The following is a 22,444-nucleotide window of genomic DNA, read 5'->3' on the forward strand; positions in this document are numbered from 1 at the left end:
GAATAGAAAGTGGTATAGCCGAGTGTGCTCTGGTTTTTGCGGTCAGTGGTTTGCCAGCTTTTGAATGGCAGAATTCAATTGCATCTAAGATCCATCGAGCGATGGTTGCTTTTGTGATTTCTGCCACCAAAGGCTGAATCATTTCCATTTCAGCCTATATGCTGTTAAAGTAGCATCCGCTCTTGCCTTTGAATGTCCCTGCAGTCTTGAGGAACATGAAACCAACAGCTGGTCTGCTCTCCTGAATTGCTTAGTGCGATGTAGGTAGATATTCAGACATCTCTTGATGTCTGCTGTATGCAAGGAGCTTTCTGAGGGTGACTGCAGATTTAGGAAGAAACTTCGTAGTATTGTGGGTTTATTTAGGTGAAAATCCGAAGGAACCTTGGGTATAAACTTAGGATTGGTTCTGAGAATTACTGAATCGTCTGTAAAGGGTAAGAAATGTTCTTTAGTTGTAAACGCCTGCATTCCGCTCATCCTTCTGGTTGGTGTCAACACCAGCAGCAGTGCAGACTTCCATGAGAGAAGCTTGAGGAGTGCTCTGTCTATTTGTTCAAATGGACTCCTCATGAGTTGCGACAGTACTATGTTTAGGTGGCATTCAGGGAGAGGAGCTCTCACAGGAGGGAAAACCCTGAACAATCCTTTCATAAATTGCTTAATAACTCTGTTTCATCACAAAGAGATAGAGTTTGACGAGCATCTATATCATGATATGGCAGCGAAATGCACTTTAATGGACGCATGCACTAATCCAGACTGTGTTAGCGATAGAAGGTAAGGTAGTATTTGTTCAGGTGATGCCTTCATAAGATGTACATTTGATTTCTGCCACCAAAGGCTCAATCATTTCCATTTCAGCCTATATGCTGCTGTAGTGGCATCCACTCTTGCCTCTGAACGTCCCTGCAGTCTTGAGGAATATCTAGATCCTCAAATTTATGGAATTCAGGAGCCAAGCGCATAAGTGAGAAAAGTTGGGTCAAGATGAAGGACTTGGCCTTGGCTCATTGTTAAGAGTGTCCTGGATGGCTTCAGATAAATGTGGTTGGATTCCGATAGGAAGAGGAGCAGCTCCGTAAACCAATGTTGTCTGGGCCACCTGGGGCTATCAGTATGATGTGACATCCACGCTTTCATTTTACTGAGAACCTTTGGTATCAGAGGTATCAGGGAGAAAAACGTATGCAGAGATCATGACCATCTGATTAAAAAGGCATTCCCCCACAACCAAGGATGAGGATGCCATCTTGTGTAAAATTGGCAGTTGTGGTTCTCACTTGTTGCAAAGAGATACAGTGCCAGCTTGCCCCAGATAGAAAAGATCTTGTTTAGCTCTGACTGGTCAAGCTCCCATTTGTGACAGCTGTTCAAAGTCCTGATTAGCGTGTCTGCTAAGAGATTGCTTGCCCCCGGAACATGTTCTGCCCTAAGTGTTATCCCATACGTTATTAGCTAGCTCTAGATTTGCTGTGTTTCCCTGGAAAGAGCAAGAGATCTGGTACCCCCGGCTTGTTCTGATAGTGCATGGTGGTAATGCTTGCTAATGCATGCTGTTGTCCATGTGAATCAACACTGAGGACCCTGCTATCCTTGGCAGAAAAGTCTGGAAACTGAGGAAAATGGCTTGAGCTCCAAGCGGTTGACGTGCATGCTCTTTTGGGTTGGAGTCCATTTTTGTGGAATCTTTAGGTCCTGCAGATGACCACCCAAGCCCTCTAAGGAGGCATCCATGATTATAAAAAAAAGTCGGGAATTTGGGAAAGGAGCGTGAGGCCCTCTGACGGGTGGATGATTGTGACCACCAAGTTAATGCTTCCATCATACCTAGGGTGATCGTAACTAGATCATCAAAGGATCCTACTATCCAGATCGATTGTCTGTCTACCTCCTCTTGTAAAAACAAGCTAAGCAAGCTTCTGTACCCTTTGACATCTGATGAGCCGTAGGTGCTTTTATTAAGCAGTCATCGAGGTAAGGAAGAAAACAAGTTACTTACCTATAACTACAGTTATCCAGTATTGGTATCTTTCATAAATTCACATGCTTGAATCATCCCCGTCGTCGAAGTGGGAGTCCCACGGTACATAAAATAGCAATAAATAATAAATACATTTTTTTTTTTTTTTTTGCCATAGGCTATAATGGAGCCAGAGCTTGCTCATATAGCCCATCCATGTCCTTTTGTGAAAGGACCCAAACCTGCCTGCTGTCCAATCAGGCACCAGCACCCTCTAGAACCTTCTCCAGAGAAGCTCTCTTCCTCAGATTTTCCAGCACAAGAGTGAAAAATTAAAACCTGAGAGGAAATGCGAGCATCAAAGGGGAGGCGGGTGGGTCGCATGTGAATTTATGAAAGATACCAATACTGGATAACTGTAGTTACAGGTAAGTAACTTGTTTTCTTATCCAGTATTGGATCTTTTATAAATTCGCATGCTTGAATCTGAATAGACAGCAGTATGGTTGATAAACATTGTATCCAGGGTGCGAGCATGAAGACCCTCTATCTCAAATATAAATAATAATAATCATAATAATAATAATAATAACAGTCATAGAAAACTCATACATTTCTGACCGTGAGTTACGAAGGAATACAGATACTTTAAGTAGGTGTATACACATTCATAAGTACATACATACACTTTACATATTCACATGGAAGCATAATAGAAACATGGTTATATGCATCTCAAACCATATGACTATAACTAAGGAAAGGTCTCACCTTAATGAAAGAGATGGCGTAGCACAGCTTGTCCTACTAGAGAGTCTGCTCTTTGTGATGACTCCAAACAATAGTGCTGCATAAAAGAATGCGTAGTTTTCCATGTCGCAGCCTGGCAAATTTTTTCAAGGGCAATACCTTGAAACAAAGCAGCCGATGTGGAGACTGCTCTTGTGGAGTGGGCTCTCGGGCGCCTAGTCAAGGGTTTTCCTGCCTTGGTGTGACAAAATTGGATTGTTGAAGAAACCCATCGGGCTATAGTGGCCTTGGTTACTCCTGTTCCCTGACGTCCCAGAGAATAAGATACTAGGAGTTGGTCTGATTTCCTGATGTGCTTGGTACTTTGCAGGTAAAATTTTAGGCATTGTTTAATGTCCAAAGAATGGAGAGTTCTCTCTGCTATCGTAGTAGGGTTTGGAAAAAAGGTTCGTAGAATAACGGGCTCATTGAGGTGGAACGAAGATGGAACCTTGGGAATATATTTGGGATTGGTTCGGAGCATAATGAAATCCTCAGAAAAAACTAAAAAAGGTTCTTTGGTAGTGAACGCCTGTATATCACTGACTCTTCTGGTAGAGGTGAGAGCGAGCAAGGTTGATACTTTCCAGGTGATGTACTTGAGTTCAGCCCTATGGATGGGTTCAAAAGGGGCTTTCATGAGTTGGGAGAGAACAATATTAAGGTGCCACTCTGGCGGAGGTAAGCGTACCGGAGGAAAGGTGCGGAACAGCCCTTTCATAAACTGTTTGATTACCCTGGTTGAACCAATAGACGGCATGTTAGCCGATCGTCTGTAAGCAGCTATAGCTGCTAGGTGAATCTTGACTGATGCATAGGAAAGACCAGCTTTGGAAAGGGAGAGCAGGTAAGGAAGAATTTGCTCAGGATTTATTTGAAATGGGTGAAAATTGTTCTGAGAACACCAAACACAGAACCTCTTCCATTTTAATTTGTATGTCTTGTTCGTGCTCTCTGCTCGTGCTTTAGATAATATGAGCCTACATTCTTGGTCGATGTTCATATCTTGGAACTCTCTGAACTCAGGAGCCAAGCATGCAAGTGCAGTGAAGTTGGGTCGGGATGTAAGATGAGACCCTGATTCTTCGACAGAAGATTGTGGTTGCAAGGGAGACGGACTGGATTGGCTATTGACCGGAGGAGGAGCTCCGTGTACCAGTACTGCCTCGGCCACTTGGGGGCTATGTGAATGATCTTGCAGCATTCGGTTTTCATTTTCCTGAGGAGTCTGGGAATCAGTGGAATGGGGGGAAAAGCGTATGCAAAGATCCCGGACCATCTTATCAAAAGAGCATTTCCCCACGACCCCGGGAGCGGGTATCGACTGGCGTAAAACTGGCATTTGGCGTTCAGATTGGTGGCGAACAGGTCTAGGATCGGCCGACCCCATCGTTGAAAAATGCTGTCGAGTATGGTCTGGTTGAGTTCCCACTCGTGACAGTTGTCGTCTGTCCTGCTGAGAGAGTCCGCTAGAGCATTGTTGACACCCGCTAGGTGCTCTGCCCTGAGGCTGACGTTGTTCCGTGTGAGCCAGTTCCAGAGAGACTGAGCTTCCCTTGAGAGGGAGAGGGATCTTGTTCCTCCCTGTTTTTGATGTAGAACATGCTTGTTGTGTTGTCTGTTCTGACTAACACTGATGATCCTGCGATGCGTGGCAGAAAAGCTTTGAGCGTAAGATGAATCGCCTTCAGTTCTAACAGATTTATGTGCATCTCTTTTTGGAGCTTGGACCATCTGCCTTGAATGCGCATGTCCTGTAAGTGGCCTCCCCATCCTTCCAAGGAGGCGTCCGTGATGATAACGAAATCTGCTATTGGTGCCAGAAAGGTTAGACCGTGGGAGAGGTGGTCGATGTGAGACCACCATTCTAACGTTTGCTGAATCCTTGGTGTGATGGTTATTAAGTCGTCGAAGGATCCTTGTGATTGGATCCATTGAAGTTGTAGTTCTTCTTGTAGAGGTCTCATTTTGAGTCTTGCCAGCGGTACTAGTACTATGGCTGAGGAAATCCTGCCCAGAAGCGATTTGAACAGTCGTACTGAAACGAACTTTCTTGCGGAGATTGTGAGAGCCAATTGGGTCAGCTTCTGCTGCCTTGCTAGGGTAAGATATGCCTTGTTTTGGATAGTGTCCAATTCTGCTCCCAGGAAAACTCTCCTGCGCGCGGGAAATACGACTGACTTTTGTAGGTTCACTGTTAGACCCAAACTGTTGAATAGTCTTAGGCAGGCATCTGTGGCTTTTGAGGCTAGTAGAGATGACGGAGCTTTTATGAGCCAGTCGTCCAGGTAAGGGAACACCTGGAAACCCTTGCTTCTGAGGGATGCTGCGACTGGGGCAAGGCATTTCGTGAAGATTCTCGGAGCTGATCTGAGGCCAAATGGCAGGACTCTGAATTGATAATGGGCACGGCTACTGTAAAACGGAGATATTTGCGATGTTTTTGGTGTATTGGAACGTGGAAGTAGGCGTCCTGGAGATCTAAGGTTGTCATAAGATCTCCAGGATTTAAGAGGTGCAAGATATCTGACAGTGTGATCATCCTGAAGGATTGTTTCCGAAGGAACTTGTTGAGTTTCCTGAGGTCTAATATAGGACGCCACTCTCCTGACTTCTTCCTTATGAGGAAAAAACGGGAGTAGAATCCGAGACCCCGTTGTTGCAGAGGAACTGCCTCTATAGCCCCTTTGTCCAGAAGGCTGAAGACTTCCGCTTGAAGCAGACGAAGGTGGAGAGAGCTGCCTGATGTTGGTGGGTGAAGCGGTGGCTTTTGTATGAACTCCACGGTATGACCTCTTGTCACTATATCCAGCACCCACTTGTCTGATGTTATCTTCTTCCACTGTTGGATGAAGTTGGAAATGTTTGCTCCTATTTGCTGATGTTGCGGGCATTGAGGGAGCATAGCCGGTGCCTGTGGAAGATCATTGCTTTCTGGGTTGATCTCTGGATTGTGAACCCTGCCTTCGTTTCCCTCCTTGTCTGGTATAGGAGGCAGTCGATGATTGCCTGTACTGCTGGTGGTATGAAGGCCTGTACTGGGATTGCTGGTATGGTCTATGAAAGGAACCTCGAAATGAGGTGAAACCTCTCCCTCTAGCCCCTCGAAAGGGCTGCTTCCTGTACTGCAGGGTACCCAGGGACTTGGCTGTGTCTGTGTCCGTCTTGATGGTTTGAAGTGCGTCATCCACATGTTTGCCAAACAAAGATTCCCCATCGTAAGGCATGTCTAGGATTCTGGACTGCACTTCTGGTCTGAAGGATGTGGCCTTGAGCCAACCTTGTCGTCGTAAGACAGCGGCACCCGCTAGTTGGCGGAAACCAGTAGAGGCTATGTCCAGAGCGCAGTCAATAATCTCTTCCGACGCACGCTCACCTTCCTGTAGGATCTTTCGTGCCTCTTCTTGCTTATTTTCTGGGATGAGGTCCAGGAAAGGTTGCATGTCGGACCACATTGACGATCATATCGGCCTAAAATTGCTAATGAATTTGCTGCCCTGACAGTGATTGCAGACATGGAGGAGAATCTCTTACCTATATTATCCAGTCTGCGACCTTCCCTGTCTGGAGGAGTAGAGATAGGCGTTGATGGATTTTTGGAGCGTCTTTGAGCAGCCTGTGAGATGACCGAATCAGGCTTTGGATGTCCAGTAAGGCATGCAGGAGAATCTTGGGTTGCCTTATATTTTTTATCCAGTTTTTGTTGAACTGGAGGAACCGTAGCAGGATTCCGCATAATTTTTGTGCCCTCGCTCCATATGTAATCAATAATCGGAATGGACCGTACCGACTTCCGTGATTGTTCTTTGAAATCATGCAGGAAACATTCCGATTGGGAGACAGATGTTGGTAGGTGGAAACGCACTGCGGCTCTGTCCATAAGATTATGGACACCACCTATGTCCTCGGGCGGAGAATCAGAGGGACGAGGAGGTGGTGGAGAAGGAGTGGGGGCCAAGTAATCATCCCATTCCTCGGTAGGATGTTGTGGGGTGGAAATTTCTCCTTCTTCTTGTTCTTCTTCCCCTGAAGTGGAACCTTCATCTCTGGGGGGTGCAGCTAACACCGAATGTGATGTTGATCTTGGAGTAGCTGGCGGAGGAGGAGCATTAACTGGCGTCACTGTAGAGACCGGCGCCGATGGTTGACCTTCCGCTGGAAACCTTCTCCTATAATCCTGAAGCATGGATTGTAAATCCTGGATTAAGGAGGAAGGCATTTGCACGGTGTCTCTGAGTTGAGGCTCTCGTGTTTCATAGTATTGGTCCTGATGCGAGTAGTATGGTTGATACTGTTCATACTCATCCTCTTCATCGTCATCTTGGTATTTGACACGGAGCTGCGAAGGGCTATGTGCATCTCCGAAAGGACCTTCGTCCGATTCCTCCCAGTCAAGAAGATGACTGGGTAGTAAAGCCGACACCTTGTTTGGAGATGTGTCGGTTGGATAAATGTCCTGTGTAGGTAAATTTCTGATGCTGACCATGGCTCGGAACTCTGGAGACCTGGAAGAGGTAGGAGTGGCCTCAACCTGTCTACTAGGCATCACTGCTGTCGATGGCGTAAAAGTTGATGCAGCCGTGGATGGTAGAGATTTTTCCGTCGACAATGGTCTCGTCGACGGTGGCGTCGCCGACGATGGTTTCGTCGTCGACGATGGTTTCGCCGATGATGGTCTCGCCGACGATGGTTTAGTCGACGGTAGTGTCGTCGACTGTAGTGTCGTCAACGGTAGTTTCTTTTACCCCGTCGATGGCGATATCACCGATGAGAATGGCGTCGCTGAAGTTATAGTCGACGGGGCAGTCGTCGACGGTGCCGTCTGGAGAGAGGGGATCGGACCCCTTACCGACGATGTTAAGGTCGTCGACGCTGACGACGGTCTCGTCGACGATGAAGTGGAGACGGTAGATGCAGGTACCGTCGTCGTCGTCACGGTCGTCAACGGTGTTGTCGTCGTTGATCTGATTTTCAGAGTCATTTTTCCAGAAGTGAAAGGCTCTGAAGAAGGAGATAGATGGTAGGACTCCTTCTTTTGAAGAGGAGAGGAAGGCTCAGAGGAGACTGAAGTCTGTAAGCCCTTCCCATGATGAGATTTCTGCCTCTTCCTGGATTTCTCTGTGTGGCCTAGGTCCTCAGATCTGGACCTTTTATGTGGCCTCTCTGACCCACTCTCCTCACCTGAAGTACAGGATTTGGCCTGTAACCATGTCAGGAGCCTGCCCTCCCGGTCTCTGAGGGTCTTTGTGGAGAAGGTGCGACATATTTTGCAGTCCTTAACCTGATGTTGTGGGTAGAGACAGTACAAACAGTCTTTATGTGGGTCATCCACATGGAGCCTTTTCTTCCCACAGGTCTTGCAAGGGCGGAAAAGGCCTTTTCTAGAAGAATCTGACATATTTGAAGCTTTCTTGAGAGAAAATCTCTAAAGTAGAAGAAAAAACTGAGCAGAGCTCAGGGAGACTCCCTTCACACGACGTGCGGTAGAAAATCTGAGGAAGAGAGCTTCTCTGGAGAAGGTTCTAGAGGGTGCTGGTGCCTGATTGGACAGCAGGCAGGTTTGGGTCCTTTCACAAAAGGACATGGATGGGCTATATGAGCAAGCTCTGGCTCCATTATAGCCTATGGCAAAAAAAAGAAGAAAAAAAAAATATATATATATTTATTATTCATTGCTATTTTATGTGCCGTGGGACTCCCACTTCGACGACGGGGATGATTCAAGCATGTGAATTTATGAAAGATCCAATACTGGATAAATTCCTGATTACCCTCCTTCCTGAGAGAAGCTGCCACAGGAGCCAGGCATTTCCTAACAATGTGGGGAGCTGACTTGAGACCAAATGAGAGAACCTTCAACTGCTGGTGGGTACCAGCCAACGTGAAACTTTGCATTGCTTGTGGTGTATAGGGGTCATGTAAATGTATGCATCCTGAAAATCTAGAGTCGTCATGTAGTCTCCTTGGTTTAGGAGATGCAGAATATCCGGAAGGTGTACCATCTGAAAGATAGATGCCTGTTTAATTTTCAGAGTTCTAGAATAGGTGGCCATTCCCCTATATTTTTTTATTAAGAAATAACAAGATTAGAACTTTTTCCAATACTCCTTTGGTTAACATGATCAGGGGTTCTTTGCTGAGTAAGTGAAGATGAGGTGGGTGAATCCTCTTGGTGGGATGGTTGGTAGCCTCTTGAAAAGTTCCAGGGTGTGACCTAAGTGACCAGGTCCTATACCCATTAGTCTGATGTTACTTGCTGCCATTACTGTAGGAATTTGGAAATATTTGCACCCAAAGCCTCAGAAGTATTGGGGGTAACTGGCACCTAGGTGTGGTCACCCCTTGCGACTGGTATCTCAGCCCTGGAGGGGTCTGTTTCCTTCTGGTGCCTTCTATATTATTAGCCACTGCAGATGGTTGCAAATAGGGTTTCTGTTAGTAGATGAGTCTATATTGTTCTTGGAAGAGCTGATGGCGCCGAAAACACTGATATTCTCTTTTATGTGATGGGAAACTTCTTCCACATGTTCCTCGAAAGTGCACCTTCCGAAATTGCAGAGTGCCCAATGATTAAGCAGTGTTGGTGCCTGCCTTCATGGTCTAAAAGGCGTCATCCATGTGTTACTCGAAGAGGGCATCTCTGTCATAGGTCATGTCAAGAACTTTTGACTATACCTCAGGCCAGAAGGATATAGCTTTCACACAACCGTGCCTCCTTAAATCAGCAGCACCTGCCAGCTGCCGAAACCCAGTAGAGGCTATGTCCACAGCACAATCTATTATTTCAGATGATTTCCCCTTCCTGCAGTTCTCCTTCCTGCAACATCTTCTTCGCCTCAGATCTTCTGTACTCTGGCATCAGGTCTATGATTGTACTGATATCAGACCACATTTGTCCATCATATCGAACAGAGATAGCCAGTTAGTTGGCCGCACAAACTGTGATGGCAGACATGTTTGAAAACCTTTTACCTATATTGTCCAAGGGCCTGCTCTCTTTGTCTGGTGGAGCATAGATAGGCGTGGATGGGTTCTTGGAGCGGCACTGAGCCGCTTGGAGAATCACTGAGTTTGGTTTGGGATGCCTGATTGGGCATGCAGGTGAGTCTTCTGGTGCGTTGTACTTCTTATCTATATAAGGTAATACAGCCGCTACTGTTGTAGTGTTCCGCATGATTTTTGTGCCTTCTTCCCTAAAGTGGTCAACTATTGGGATGGCTCAAATTGATTTCTTTGCTGGCTCTTTAAAATTCTACAGAAAACAGTCAGACTGTTTGACTGATATGGTTAACTAAAATCTTCATGCCACCCTCTCTATAAGGTTGTGAAACCATCCTATGTTCTCAGGAGGTGAGTCTACAGGTGGTGGTGTCTGAGGAGATGGAGTGGTGATTAAAGAATCTTCCCATTCATTATGGGTGGATTGATTTTCAGGAATTTCTCCATCTTCTCTGTCTTCGTCCGACAACAAAGCATCATCTCTGGGAGGCGCTGCAATATTTGTTGCAGAAGTCATCCTGGGCGTCACTGGAGGAGGGATAGGACCCAGTGTTCTGGGAGATGAAGTTGGGATTGGAGCAGCTGGTCTTTCTGTTGTGGGTTCCGTAAACCTCTTTTGGTAGTTCTTCAATATCTCCTGAAGGCCTTGGAATAGAGACATGGGTACTTACACCAAATCCTCTTGAGAAGGAGGTTTGCCATATTTCTGGATATGTACCCCATAATGTCTGGGTCTTTCTACATCTCTTGCCCGTTGTAAGTTGTAATTTTCTCTGTAATAATTCTCTTCCTCTTCTTCACCTTCCTCTTCTTGGTACGGTATGTACAGTTCTGTCAGGCTGTGGGCTGACCCGAAAGGACCATCATCATCAGACTCCTCAATGTCCAGAAGATGACTTGGGGGAAGAGGAGACAACAAGCTTGGTGAAGTGTGCTGAGGCAAGAGGGATGTTTTTGCTAGTTTTGTTGTTGTTGAGCTGGTGACTGTTGATTCAAATTGTCAGGGTTGTCTTGTAACCTTCAGCGTCGATAAAGTAAAACGGCATCAACGGTTGGGATGTTGCTATCAACAGAGCCGTCAACGACGATTTCACCTTCGTTGACAGGACTGACGCTGATGAGGAAATGGAAGGTGATGCCGTCGTCAACATTACTGTCGACAATGGGGTTCTCAAGGTTGAGGTGACCGTCGTCAAGAGTTTCAAAGAGGTCTTAACTTTTGCATTGATGGTTCCGACGAGGATCTTACAGGATAAGCCCAATGTTTTAGAGATGGAGTGCTGGGCTCGGGTCTGACAGTTTCTGAGGAGATTGTTTTCCTTCTCCTTTTTTGAACGGTCCTTAGGAGACCTATGGTGTGCTTTTTTACAGGCCTTTTGTGGATTCCTCCTATGTCCCTTGATCATGGGAGGTTTCTCTCTTGTGTGATCCATTTTGAGATGCTGAAAAGATCTCACTGTCTTACTCGGAACTATGAGGTCTCATTGGCTTGGCCTTTTAAAGTCACAGTAGAAGCCTCCCTGTTCTTGGATTTGGTGGAAAAACCTGTCCTTTACCCTGTGCTGAGGGTACAGGCAGTATAGACAATCCTTGTAGGGGTCTTCAGCAGAAAGTATTTTCTTCCCACAAGTATTGCAGGGCCTTGAAAAGCTCTCTTTTAGATGTCTCAGACATGGCAGCTGGAGTAGATAAGCTTTCTAATGCTGGTTTGAAGAAAAGTGAGCAGAGCTCAAGGAGACTCCCTTCACACAACATGCAGTAGAAAATCTGAGGGACTCAGCCTCTGTTTGGGAGTGTTCTAGAGGGTGCTGTCCCCTGACTGGCTGAGTTTGGTTCATTTTATAGGACATGGATAAGATATTAAAGTGATTTTTCATTACCATCGTAGCCTATTATAATGTCAAGGGCTGCTGTGTTATGATATCGTGGGACTCTCACTTCGACAAAGGGGAAATGACTGGAGCATGTGAATCTATGAAAGATCCAATACTGGAGAACTATCTAGCTCTCAGATTGGGATTCAGCATCTACCCATCCTCACAAACCTTCAAGCAGACCAAGACACAACACACAGTCAAAACACTTTGCTCTTACAAAGCATGCAGAGGCAACCTTTTCATCAGTATAGTAATGATATTATGGAGGGAAAAATGTTAACTACAAATGTTTAATCAACAAAACCTCCGGAAGTTTTGATAAAGTGAGATGGAAAGCGGGTGCCACTTTAAACTCTCTTGCTTCATTATAATTATGGGCACAAAAATAAAAGCAGGGACAATACAAAATGATTATGATAACTATCTTAAGACTAGCAATGTCTCCAAATAAATGACATTTTCTAATTCTACAGGTAGAAAATAAGTAATTTTTCAAAACTGATGGAAGAAACAGAGCACCAGATAAGATTTCAGCACACAGATCATTGTTCACACAAAATGAAAAACAGAAACAATAAAAAACACAGATTTTCTAAGAGTAAAAACCTTTTGGTACCAACCTAGGTTCTAGGGTTTATCATTATACATGTATACAATTCCTATGTTTCTGTTTGGCTAGCCAACATTCTTTTTTGTTTTTTTTAAACATATCTTTATCTTAAGAAAGTACAATAGCGTTTTGAATTTTTACTGTCCTGTACATAGATATTGTTATATCAATGGATAGAATCAAACCCTCTGATAATTCCCTCCCTCCTCTCCACATTAATCCCTCAGACTGGGGATCTACCAGCATTGTGGGACATGATTGTTAATGTGGAGTATCGGACTAGGGCCAGTCCACGGTGGTAGTTCTATTTGTTCCATATCTTTTTTCCATTTCTTTGGGCACCCCCTATTTTCATATGTCACTTTTTCATCTGTCACACACAAGTCCATGTCATGTTTCCAGGAGTCTAGATTTGGCAGGCTCTTGGCTCCCGAAGCCTTGACCATGTTCCTTTTCACCACCGACATTCCTAGCGTAGTCCAGATTTTAGGGTATTTCATGGCTACTTTCTTCCCCCACACGTGCAGCACATACCTTTTTACTGATCGAGTCAATCACACCCCCTATTCGCCTCATGCAGCTTGTGAGATCCTTCCATAAGGTCTGTATTGCCAGGTAGGACCATAGGATGTGAAAGAAGAATTCCACCTGCCCACAGTCCCTCTAACAAAGATTACATGTGGGACTACCTGTTTTCAGCAGAGTCATTCTAGAATAGTATAAGCAAAGCAGTTTACAGAGCTGTACCAAGTGAAAACCTGATTTTATAGCAACCTTCCTAAGAGTGCCTAGGGCTTCCTCCTATTCCCCATCCTCAAGGCACTCTGCCTCCTGTCCACCATTCATTCAGTTTTTGTAGAGCATCTGTGGAATGGTTTAGGATCTTGTTATATGTCAATAATGTGGCTTTTATGAGCAAGGGGTCACCCAGCAGTCTGCCTTGCAGAAGGCGGAGAACTCCTTCAGGTCGGTACCCTTCGCTATGATTCATCATAGGACATGTCTGACCTGTGGATTTGAAAGGGTTTGGAGGTATCCAGTTGGTATTCTTTCATTAATAAGAGGCAGAGGGATTACATCTACCATTACCCACAATTCCCCGCTGTGGATATTCTTAGCAGGTCCCATTTGTCGAATCCCTTTGTATCCCCCAAAGTTGCCAGTGCCTCTGAAACCCAAAGGGGAGTTGCCTATGTAAGCTTGTTCCCCACCCTAGGTAGGTCGCTAGCCCCCTTCAATATTTTTACAAAAATTCTGGTAGGAGTGGGGCACTCTATCCGTAGTCACCCGCATACAGCTCCACTGGGTATCCCCTATCATCCATCCTTCCATCATCAGTGTGCCCGCCAACATTCTTAAGAATGAAGAGGCTTGCAGGCAAGAAAATTGTAAACAAAAACTGGGGTTAGAAAGGACTGTCACTATTAATAAAGGTTAAGAATAGTTTTGACCGCTTAATAAAGGTTAAGAATAGTTTTACAACTGTCCATGGCTTACAGACATTCAAATAGTTGTTGTCCAGGTGTCCCTGGAAACCCCTCAGTTGATAAATAAGAGCGGATAAAGGTCTGGAGCCATCTAAAAGAACAACAAAGCAGGAATAGTTTCTTACCTGTAAATCCAGTTCTTTCATAGGGGAATCTCTGTTGAAGTCATAAGCATTTGAATAGTTCCGCCCAGGTGCAGTATCCCAGAGCACTTCTTTACATAGTCTCTTCTTAAGTGCAGACATTCGCCTTTCTTCAGAAAGGCCTGCAGAGACACCTAAGAAAGAACATAATATGCAGTCTAGACAAACAGGCCACAGTGGTTAAATTCTTTGGATGGTAGTTAGAAGAAAGGGTTAAAAACACCCTTATAAATGTATAATTTGAGTTAAATGTTTACACCAGACCTCAAATCTCCTTGAAAAGCAATTTTTCTGACACAGTCAGAAATGAAAAATAGAAAGGCAGTGTAACCCCAAAGGCTGCTATTATGTGAGTGGAAAACAGTGACTGTGCCTTTAAGGCTGCAGAGACACCAGTATCTCATCATGCTTGGCAGGTGCCTCAGTTCTTTTTGACAATAAGCAGCAGTGATAGGTAAGTCCAATACTGTTCTCTGTTCTACCCACCGGGAGGAGGGAGGGTTGCTTATAACGTCAACGCAGATTCCACTATGAGAGAACTGGAGTTGCAGATAAGAAACTATTCCTTCTCTCTCTCAGGGGATCTCTGTTGATAGTCATAAGCATTTCAATAGAATAACAAGCCCATCCCCAACAAACGCGGTGGAGAGAACAAAGGAGAGAAGATCGGACTAGGCAAATACATTTCTGAGGGAAGCTTGTCCCACTTGAGCATGTGCCCTAGCATCGGAGTGCCAACAGCAGTGTTTGGTGAATGTGTGAACAGATCTACATGTAGCTGCATTCCAAATTCCAGCAATAGGGACATTATTCATCAAAGCGGCTGTAGCTGCTTTGCCTCTTGTAGAGGTTTTGCCGATAAAGGCTTGTCGGCCTTTTGGTAACAGAAAAGCATGCAGGATACTATCCAGCGTGAGATGGACTGTTTGGAAGTGGCCCAACCTGTGCAAGTAGGCCCATAGTTTACAAAAAGCTGGTCCAATCTGCACAGGTTGCGCATCTTGTCTAGGTAAAATCTAACCACCCTCTTTACATCCAGTGAGTGAAGGGTTTGCTCTGCTGGAGTAGGATTCTGAAACAAAGTGGGTAAAGAAATTGTTTGATTGATGTGAAAGTCCAAAATAACTCTGGGAAGAAGTTTCAGATGAGTTTCTGAGAATTATCTTATTAGAATGGAAAACTGTATAGGATTCATTAGCACACAATGTATGGATTTCGCTAACTCTACGAGCTGATACAAATGTAACTAGGAAAGCTGCTTTCCAAGATAGGCACTGTACAGATGTCTTATGAATAGGTTCAAAAGGTTTTTTACATCAGTTGTGAAAGGACTATTTTAAGTTCAAAGGGAGAGGAAGGGCATCTGATGGGAGAGAAAACCTTTTTTAACCCCTCAAGGAAATCTTTAATTACTTGGATCCTGAAAAAAGAAGTTTGTTAAGGACAATTATGGTGCGCAGTAAGAGCCGACAAATGCACTTTTATGGATGAGAACGGCAAGCCAGATTTTGCCAGACAGAGGAGATGGGGAGGATGGCATTCTCTTGGCAAGATGTAGGGTATATTTTCTTGGAAGAACACCAAATGCAGAACCTCTTCCACTTGAAGTTGTAAGCAGTACTGGATGATAGCCGTTTAGCTTCTTTAAGTATATTCATGCAGTTTTGTGGCAAATTTAAGTGTCCATACTGCAGCTCGGGAGTCGTGCTGACAAATTCAAAGAGGAGAGACTGGGGTGAACCATCTGGCCTACGAACTTCATTAGTAGGTCTGGACGGCATGGCAGCTTGAGATGTGGATGCTGTGCCTGGAGAAGGAAGTCTGTAACCCACCACTGACATGGCCACTCCGGGGCTATTAGGATGAGTCTGGCTCTCGAGTGGGACACCTTGAGGAGGACTGCCAGGATCGTATGGCATTCCCAAGAGTCCCTGGTTGAAAGAACCTCAAGGTGAAGTCTTGGCATTTTCTGTTATCTGAGGTGGCGAACAAGTCGATGTGCGTCGAGCCCCCTAGCCTAAAGATGTCTTTGACGATGTTGTTGTGAACGACCCACTCGTGGTTTTCTTGCAAGGCTCTGCTGACGGCATCTTCTTGCCCATTTTGCACACTTGGGAGGTGTGCTACTGTAATCCACAGGTTTCTGGCTATGAGCCATTTCCAAATTGCCTGGGCTTCATGGGACAAAGGTCTGGACCTTGCTCCTCCCTGCTTGTTGAGGTAGTATATGGTGGTTGAGTTGTCCAACTGAACAAGCAGGGATTGTGTCCTGAAGGACGTGTCAAAACACTTCAAGCGCCGGATGGACTGCCCTAAGCTGGAGAATGTTGATATGGTACGTCATTTTCCTCGGACACCATCTGCCTTGTATTTGGGGATAATCGGTGTAGGCTCCCCATCCCAGTAGCAATGCATCCATTACTATGGTTTGGGAAGGTGGCTGCTGGTGGAAAGGTACTCCGTGAAGAAGGTTGGTTGAGAGGACCACCAGGTCAGAGACTGTTTCACGGGTGGGGGAGAGATATTTTGTCCTACCATCTTCTTGTCCATTGATCCCACTGTTCCTCCAGCCATTCCTGAAGGAAATGCATATGGAAGCGTGCATTGGGAGTGAGGAAGATACATGAAGCTATGGAGCCGAGAAGAGAGAAAACTGAACTCAACGTGGGATAAGAGGCTTTCATTAAAGTGCGACATTTCCAACTGATTGATGTAAGCCTTTCTTCAGAAGGAGACACTTTTGCCTATATGTTGTCGGGAGTGGCTCCTAGGTATTGCAGAGTCTCCACTGGTGTGGAGATCGACTTGCTGTGATTGATGTGCAGCCAACACTGCTGAAGGACTTCGCAAGTCCAGTTGTACTGACGCTGAGCATCTTGTGAGGTCGAAGCTTTAATCAGCCAATCGTCTAGATTGGGGTAGACACAAACTCGGTGCCTCCTGAGATGTGCAGCCACTACTGCCATGCATTTGGAGAAAGTTCTGGGGACTGATCTGAGGCCAAACGGAAGGACTTGGTATTGGTCCTGCCCCACTACAAACCTCAAGAACTTGTGGTGCTTCTTTGAGATGGATAAGGGAAAATATGCGTCTTGGAGGTCTATAGAACAGACTTCAAAACCAAGGGAGAGAGGGCCCCACTTAACCTAAGTGTCCAAGGGGACAGGGCACCGTAACACAGTAATTTGAAAAGAAAGGATTTTGTGCTCCCCCTGGGGGGCCTTTCTTTTCAAATTACTAGGTCTATAGAACAGAGCCAATGTCCCTGACGTAGTTGAGGGTAAATGTATTTTTTTCATTAAGATATTTGGAGAAGATTCCTGTGTCTGGTTGATTGTGGGGAACAATCTCCACCCTATTCTTCTTAAGTAAGATGTTGACTTGCTTCCGAAGCATGGGCAAAGAATGGTTGGATGACTTTGGTAGTATGGTCGTGGCAGGACTGGTGAATCAGAGAATACCCATTCTGAAAATTATTGAGCACCCAGGAACCTTTTGTGATTTTTTGCCACTCTGCCAGATAATGCGTGATGCTTCCCCTTACCGGAGTGGGGAGGAGGAAGGGAAGATTCATTGTATTGCCCCTGTGGTTGCTTTTCCCCCTTGGGTGGGTTGGTGTGAAAGTTGTCCTCTAGATAGACCTTCGCTGGTGCTGTTGTTGTTAAGGGTGCGGTTGCTGCGTCTGTTGGCGACCCTGGTACCAATGAGGGGATTGAACCCTCTGAGGGTAAAAACGCCATTCGTAAGGCCTGAAACTACGTCTTTGTTCTTTCGGTCTTTCAAGGCTGACCGTATTCAGTTTCCATTTCTGCATTCATGCAAGCCATTTTGTTGTCTGTGTGGCTGCCAAAGAGGGTAGATCCTGAAAATGGAAGGTTCAAAATCCAGTGTTGTGACTCAGACTTTAAAGAGGCGAGTCGTAGCCAACAGTGATATCTCAAGGCAATACCATGACAGTATTTATGAGCCACCAACAAGGACGACTCTGCTGCTGCACTGATTATCTAGTTGAACACCATGAGCCCTTCATTTACTATTTCTAGAAAGTCCTCTCTCCAATCCCTGGGGAGGTAATTTGCAAATCGCTGGATAGAGTCTCAGAGCACTCATCGTTCCTACCCAGGAGGGCGGTGGCATAGCGTCCTTCATGGTTATTGCAGCTATATTACATACCTTGCGCCCTACTAAATACAATTTTCTGCTTTCCTTTTCAGGAGGCACAGAAGCAGCAGGAGCTGTGGCACGACACTTCTTTACAGCTAGGATGACTACGGAGTCAGGGGGTGGATGCACTCTTAGGAACAGAGGATCTTGTTATGGAGGCCTATATTTCTTTTGTAGCCTAGAAGGAGCCGGCTTGGTTGATGCTGGAGTGAGGTAAAGCTCCATTGCAAACTCCAGTAGTCCTGGCACTAGTGAAAACATTGGCTTTGGTGCCGATCTTTGATGGAGCGTCTCAAAGATGACAGATGTCGTAGGTATAGAAACCAACATCCGTATGTTTAATTTCACTGCTGCCCTTACCAACACCTCCTGGAAGGTGGATATGTCACCCACTGGTGAGATGCGAAATTGAGGTGAATCAAAGTCAGTTAGTAGCGTCTTGTTGATGAAGATGAGAATGCTTTATGTTCTGATCGATGCTTAGAGGTTGTCATGTGTGAGAATGATGGCTATGGTGTCCAGATCGCCTGGAACAATGTCTATGGTGGCATGACATGAAGTGCGAATAAGGCTGCGCCGGAGTCACTGCAGGAAGTGTAGGTGGTGGTGGAGGCGGCGGAGTCTGTGAGGGAAGTGAATCTGGCAGTACTTTTGGAGAGGAAGGGGAGTAAGACCTTGAGCACTCTGATTCAGATGATGAATAGATACGCCTCCTTTTTCTTCTTGACATCAAAATGGACCCTGACGTCGATCTCTTACATTAATTCGACTGTGACCGCCATCTATGACGCCTCAACGTCGTTCTCCTTGACGTTGTAACACTCCTTGATGTCAAACGGTCCGGTCATATGCTTCTCGATCTCACAGTAGGTGTCGACAGCATGTAGATTCAACCTTGTCTCGACGCTGATCAATGTTGTTTCCTCGACGGGGATACCGTCTCGACAGCGAGCAAGTTGGTGCCGTGCCTGGTCTCGACTTTGAGTCCCTCGACCAGGAAAGATGGTGTTTACTTTGTGGCCTTCTCTTTTGGACCTTCCACTTCCCTCAGAGGCAGATGTAAGAGCCCTGGTAGAAGAGGTACCCTCTCCATGCTCTGAGGTCTCTCCCTGAGACTGTATTTGCTGTCTGCACCACTCTTCCTTTTAATAGAGGCAAATCTTCTCTCTCTCTTGCAGGGTATGATGCGAAAACTTCTTGTAGTGAGGACACTGCTCTGGATGATGGCTTAATGGAAGGCAAAGGATACAGATGCTGTGGGGATCTGGTATTACCTTTTTTCTTCCCCAGGAAGGACGCTTGTCAAACAGGGAAAGCATGTTAATTGTAAAAAATGCCTCAAAATCCTGTCAGAAAAAGTGTTAGAAGGTAAGAGACTGACATACAACATTGAGTGAACCAATAAGTTTGAGTTCAGTGCTCCAGAATCCTGTCACCAAGTACCAGAAAAAAGAACTGAGGCAACTGCCACCTGCTGAGCATGCTGGGAAACTGGTGGTCTCGGCAGCCTTAGAGGCCCAGTCACTGTTTTCAACTCACATAATAGCAGCCTATGGGAGTACACTGCCTTTCTATTCTTCATCTCTTACTTTGTCAGAAAAAGGATTTGTGAAGGAGATTTGAAGTTTGGTGTAAACATTTACCTCTAATTATACATGAATAAAGGTGTTTTTAACTCTTTTTTCTACGTACAATCTGAAGAATTACACCACTGTAGCCTGTTTGCCTAGGTTGCATATTATGTTCTTCCTCTTAAGTGTCTCTGCAGGCCTTCCTGAAGCAAGGCAAATGTCTACACTTAAGAACAGACCTGAAGAAGTGCTCCAGGATACCGCATGTGGGCGGAACTATTCAAATGCTTAAGACTATCCCCTACAAGAGAACTGCTTAAAGCCTCTCAGCTATCTTAAATTGCACCAATTGTTGTTGTTCATAAAATCCCATGTTAAAAGAGATTCTGTGCAGGAATTGAGTTGATGGCCCACTTTCACAGCCTTGTGTGCTTCTCACACCTTACTGCCCACTCTTCTTCCTTTAACAGACTAGGCTTTTGTACGGCATCTTGTTACAGACTTCAGCTCTCAGTGTAAGCACGGGTGAACTCTCACCTGAGACATGCCTTCCATATCAAGTTGCATCAGCTCCATCTGGTTGACTTGCAAAAGAGCCATCCCTACACGGAATATGATTTCAAGGCCCTGCAGAAATCAAAGACAAAAAGTGAGCAACCTTAGATTCACCTGAGGGACATGCAATATCTTTGTGCCCTTTAAGTGCCAGATCAATGTACGAGAAAACACTAGGCAGGAGATGAAAAATATTTGTAAAAAATCAATTACACTCATCAGAAATTCAATACAGCAACCTGGTTAGTTCAATGGGTTGAACACTTGCTGTTGAAACATTTAGTGATAGGCAATCCAGCAAGGTCAACTCGGCATTCCATTCTTCTAAGGTCGGCAAACTAAATATAATTAAATTGGGTAAAATTCAGGAAAAGTTATCTACTTATAATCATAGTACTTCACCACGGGTATCCTCTCTGAATTTAGTAAATGCAGAATGTCACTGCGCACATGAAGAATTCTGGAACACATTATTTTAAAAAAACATGGTTTCAAACTAATCAGCTAAATTAAACATCACATAACGCATTTCAATGAAACCACTGCTGTAAATCTCTCCGATAATTAAAGGTAGTTTAGAGTGGCAAGCTAACCAAACCTTAATTATGATTCTAGGATAATGCAAACAAGTTGCCTGCCCACTGATGCATCTGTCTTGAAGTCCAAGTCGAAACATTAAGCAAAGGTATGGACTGATCTCGGAACACCAGCTTTGCAAATAGTGGTAATTGAAACATTCCTCATAAGAGCAGCTGTGGCTGTTATTCCCTTATGAAATGTACCCTGTTAGTGGAAAAGAGCAATACAACAGAGTATCCATCTAGCTGTAGTCTGTTTGAAAAAGTGAGACTTATCTGTTCACCTCCATACTTAACGAAATGTTTATCCCAGATATAATTTTTATTTTCTAAATAATAACATAAACCTTCCTTTACATGCAAAGTAAGCAATGTCCTTTCAACCAGGGTAGGAGAATTTGGGGAAATGATTGTAAAGGAAATGGTATTATTAAAGAGAAAACCAGAAATGTCCTGGGGAAGAAAAGAGTGGAAAAGTGTATCACGAAAAAAATAAGTACAGTTTCTCTGAAAAGTGGCTGTGACTCACTCTCTTGGCTAAGGTAATACCTATCATACAAACACATTTTCAGTAAAAATGTGGAAGCAATACATTTATTTAAAAAAAAGAATCGTTATTCACAGCATCATTTAAAAGGCTGGCTTAACAATAAGCAGGTGGATAAACCAAATACACTTTAATAAAAATAACATTCTAAGTCAGATTTAGCCTGGGGAACAAGATAATACAATACCATATCTTCCTTGCCTGCAGTCTGGCTCCCCTGACTGCTGCGTCACCATATCAAGAATTTCTTCAAATTGCTGCCTGACTCTGCCTGGTGGGACTCCAAGTCCCAGACACCTCCTCGCTCCCACACACCGGTGGCACATCGCGGGCGCTATTGAGCGCGCCGCACATCGTTGCTGGGTGCTGCCGCCTAAATCTGCCTGGTGGGACTCCAAGTCCCAGGCACCTCCTCGCTCCCACACACCGGGGGAACATGCGCCCGTCAGAGCCTGTTGGAGGCTGGGCTGGGCCCCCCCTCTGGGCCCCAATTTACGGCACAGGCCCCCTTCTGTTTTGCAATTGTCTAATTACTATTTTGTGTGCTGAACATCCTTTCTCCGAACAAGTCAAGCTGTCTGGTCAACTTAGGGTGGCGACAAGGGTTCCTTTGAGTGATTGAGGCTGGACAAGTCATATTATCTTCCTCCCCAAAAAGGGCAAAGTGTGTAGGGCTATTTCCATTACCTTTGACTTTGTGATCTGTCTGCTGCCAGCCCTAAGGAATGGGGAAACGCAAAGCTATGGATGTCCCAACCCGCCAAAATGGTATTAAGAAATCTAAAAAACAATCTAAAAATCCAGAGAGCCCCGCAATTAGCAAAGCATTAAAAAAGAGCAAAACCCTAGGGGTGGGGAAGATACCAGAAATCTTTGCAAAAAAGAAGAAGTCATTAATCACCTACTCTCCACCTTTAAATCCTTCTAGCGAGGTCCTTTCTGCTCCTAGAGGCAAATCCACGCACAAGACAGCAGCAATTTCTTGCAGCTTCGCCAATGCTTTACCTAGCCATCCGGGTCTCCCCTTTGCGGGCACTATGGCGAACCCCCTTCCACTTAGTCCTGAGATCGTGGTGATCCCTAACATCCCGTGTACAAATTGATTTGGGCTACTGGTGGAAGAGGGATGCTCCCCTGCTTATGTACTACATGATCAACACG

The 22,444-nt window shown here is 45.1% G+C and overlaps 1 protein-coding gene across 2 annotated transcripts in view; it reads right to left on the reverse strand.

The window, feature by feature from the left end:
- Positions 1–22,444, reverse strand: part of EVI5L (ecotropic viral integration site 5 like) — a 1,467,274-nt gene that overhangs the window by 444,670 nt on the left and 1,000,160 nt on the right. For both annotated transcript variants that reach the window (XM_069231736.1, XM_069231735.1), the window contains exon 9: positions 20,141–20,230. In XM_069231736.1, the coding sequence (XP_069087837.1) occupies positions 20,141–20,230 (90 nt within the window). The remainder of the gene's footprint in view (positions 1–20,140; positions 20,231–22,444) is intronic.

This window comes from Pleurodeles waltl, chromosome 4_2 (assembly GCF_031143425.1).
Source record: "Pleurodeles waltl isolate 20211129_DDA chromosome 4_2, aPleWal1.hap1.20221129, whole genome shotgun sequence".
Taxonomy (NCBI): Eukaryota; Metazoa; Chordata; class Amphibia; order Caudata; family Salamandridae; genus Pleurodeles; species Pleurodeles waltl.